General features: G+C 55.9%; 1 protein-coding gene across 1 annotated transcript; it reads right to left on the bottom strand.

The window, feature by feature from the left end:
• Positions 1-18: 18 nt before the first annotated feature.
• Positions 19-2,472, bottom strand: PHYSODRAFT_343052 (hypothetical protein; the record flags this gene model as incomplete). The annotated part of the gene is made up of 5 exons (XM_009541569.1): positions 19-528; positions 600-726; positions 1,434-1,792; positions 1,892-2,235; positions 2,281-2,472. Coding segments are annotated over 5 exons (1,532 nt in total), but the record flags the coding sequence as incomplete, so codon positions are not given.
• Between the last annotated feature and the right edge of the window lie 90 nt (positions 2,473-2,562).

Below are 2,562 nucleotides of genomic sequence, written 5' to 3'. Positions count from 1 at the left end.
CGCGTCTTTCGTCGAGACAGCCTCCGCTTCTGCTGACTGAGCGTGGCCGAGTTCAACATGTCGCGCTCCGTCAGCACTCGGTAATTGTACTCGAGCCTCTCCGTGTTGAGCTGGTACGTGGCGCGCATCTCTTCGAGCTGCTGCTCGAGCGTCTGGATGTTGGTCTCGAGCTTGATCTTGAGCTCGTTGTAGTCCTCCGCATCGCGCACTCGCAGCTCCTCGATCTCCTGCAGATACTGCTCGTCGCGCGTCTGCTTGGCTTCCATGTAGACCATCTCCATCTCGCGTCTGCGCTCGAACAGCGAGTCGATCTCGAGCTTGTTGTTGGCGATGCGCTCGTCGCGCTCCTTGAGGAAGGCGTCCTCCATCTGCTCGAGCTCGAGCTCGTACTCATCCTGCATTTCCCGGTACTGCTGACTCATCCGATCCACCAGCTTCTCTACCTCTTCGGCCTGCACCTTGAGCGCCGCCACGTACTCTTCGTCCTTGGCCTTGAGCTGGTTCTGGAACTCGCGGATCACCGCGTCCCTGCCAAGATCTCAGCGCACGCCCGGTTCTGCAGCTCCAGCTCGTTGTGCAGCTCCTGCGGCATGCTGAACTCGAAGAGGTCGGCCCAGCGCATCTCCACGGCGGCGTTCTTGGCGCCGCTGTCGACGGCCTCCTGCTGCAGCTTCTGCACGCGCCGGTGAGACCAGGAGACGTTGGTCGCCTCTAGCGGAGATTCGCCTGAGGCTGAAGGTGCCCGCATTGTGTAAATGGCTCAAGTAGAACTACAGTACAATTCTTTCGCATTTGTCAGACTACAGGATGCCATGAACGCATCACTTCCCAAAATTCGCCCCGGCACAATTCGCGACCTTTCGCGAAAGTTACTCAAACTCAGTAAGCTGCGACAAACTGATCCTGATTCAATCCAAACTCAGTGAGCTGCTCCATTATAATATATACAAATCAGAATATTACACCGTAATGTACTTGGTGAAGTTATATTAGACACTCCCGGTGGTAAATAGGGAGCATCAACCTTTATGCTTTAATGCGTTGAAGTTGGCTGCAACCACTTTTCATCACGACTCGGAAGTGTCAAATTAGTCGAAGAGCACGACGTTCCAAGCGCGAGGATGATAAAGACACTCGTGGAGCCGGTGAAGAAGGAGAGGGCGAGGGGCAGCTCGGTGGATTCGACAGCGCTCACGCACGAGGGCGAGTTCATCACTGTGCACTTTAGGGGCAAAAAGCGCGAGTGGAAGTGGCAGTACTTCAATCTACTACGCCAACTCACCGCCAAGCCTTATCAACCGATGGAGGCGCAAGGTTCGCGGGCAGAGCTGCTCTGTCCGCAGCATTCAACTGGCCGAGCAACTGCTGGATGATCTATTCAGCAGATGCGAGGGTGACTTTGCTCTGTTGTTGTGGAGGTGGTGGCATTTTACCGTTTGCAAACGGCTGGAGAGCCTGATTGAGCGCCGCCAGCCTCGCTGAGCTCTCCGTTTCGTTCAACGCGTACTCCATGATCGCCTCCAGCCAGCGCACTTTCAGATCCGCCTTCATTCGGGAGATATGCGCCCCGGGGTCACTAAGATCTGGAGGTGCGCTCTTCGCTGCTGCGACCGCGTCTTTCAGGTCTTGGATCCTCTTCTTGTAGCTGTCCGTTGGGTGTTTAAAGTTGATCCGGTCAATCCACGCCGCCCTCTCCTCTCGCGACAGCATCTTGAACAGCGTCTTCAGCATCTTGAGACGAATAGCGGCGACATACTCAGAGTTGACGTCTAGTGGTGAAGCAGGCGTCCTTCTGCTGCCCAAGTCTTGCACTACTGCCAGAGCCTTTGTCCATTGTCCATCCAGAGGGAAACGCGCCCAGCACTTGTCAATGAGCTGGCTGAGTTCCTACTCTTCCAGCATCAACAAGAACGTGTTGGATACAAGCTGCAGTAGTTGGGCGCTGGATAAGCTGTGGTGCCGCAGGTAGTTCAGCATGATAATCTGGAAGCGCTCGATCGATGCTGCTGTGGACGACTGGGACATAGATCGCCCGTCGGTCGTGTCTTCTTCGATCTCAATGTCAAAGTCCGACGCGTTCACGCTGGCTCGTCGTAGCTTCCGGGCCTTGCGCTCATTGTCGTTCTTCTCGTACTCTTTCGACAGCAGAAGCCACTGCTCCTCGCGTCCAGGTCGCTCAAGAAGAAAACCCCCATGTCGGGGCTCAGCAGCTTCAAGAAGAACACGTCCTTGGGACTAGGACGCGGCACCATCTCACCTCTCGTCCGGTAGATCTCCGACCCTGCCAGAGCACGTAGCGAGGTACAAGCGGAAGAGCGACTCGCCCGCATTAGGCAGCGCGTCCACGACAAGCTCCAGCTGATCCATGCCTTCAGTGTAGGTCAAGTATGCAAAAAGCACATCTTCCCGTGAAGATCGAAGTGCTCGGAACGAGTCGGCGTCTACCAACCCCACGATAGCACAGAGGATCATGTCTCGGCCGCTGGAGCTGAAACTTGCGGCGTTGTGAGTGATAGCGCGGCAGATCTGCGCACTCGTAGCGAGCGGAACATGTACAGGGTA

Source organism: Phytophthora sojae (genome assembly GCF_000149755.1).
Source record: "Phytophthora sojae unplaced genomic scaffold PHYSOscaffold_26, whole genome shotgun sequence".
NCBI lineage: Eukaryota > Oomycota > Peronosporomycetes > Peronosporales > Peronosporaceae > Phytophthora > Phytophthora sojae.
The sequence above is the reverse complement of the archived record's forward strand: the minus strand, read 5'-3'. Positions and strand labels throughout refer to the sequence as shown.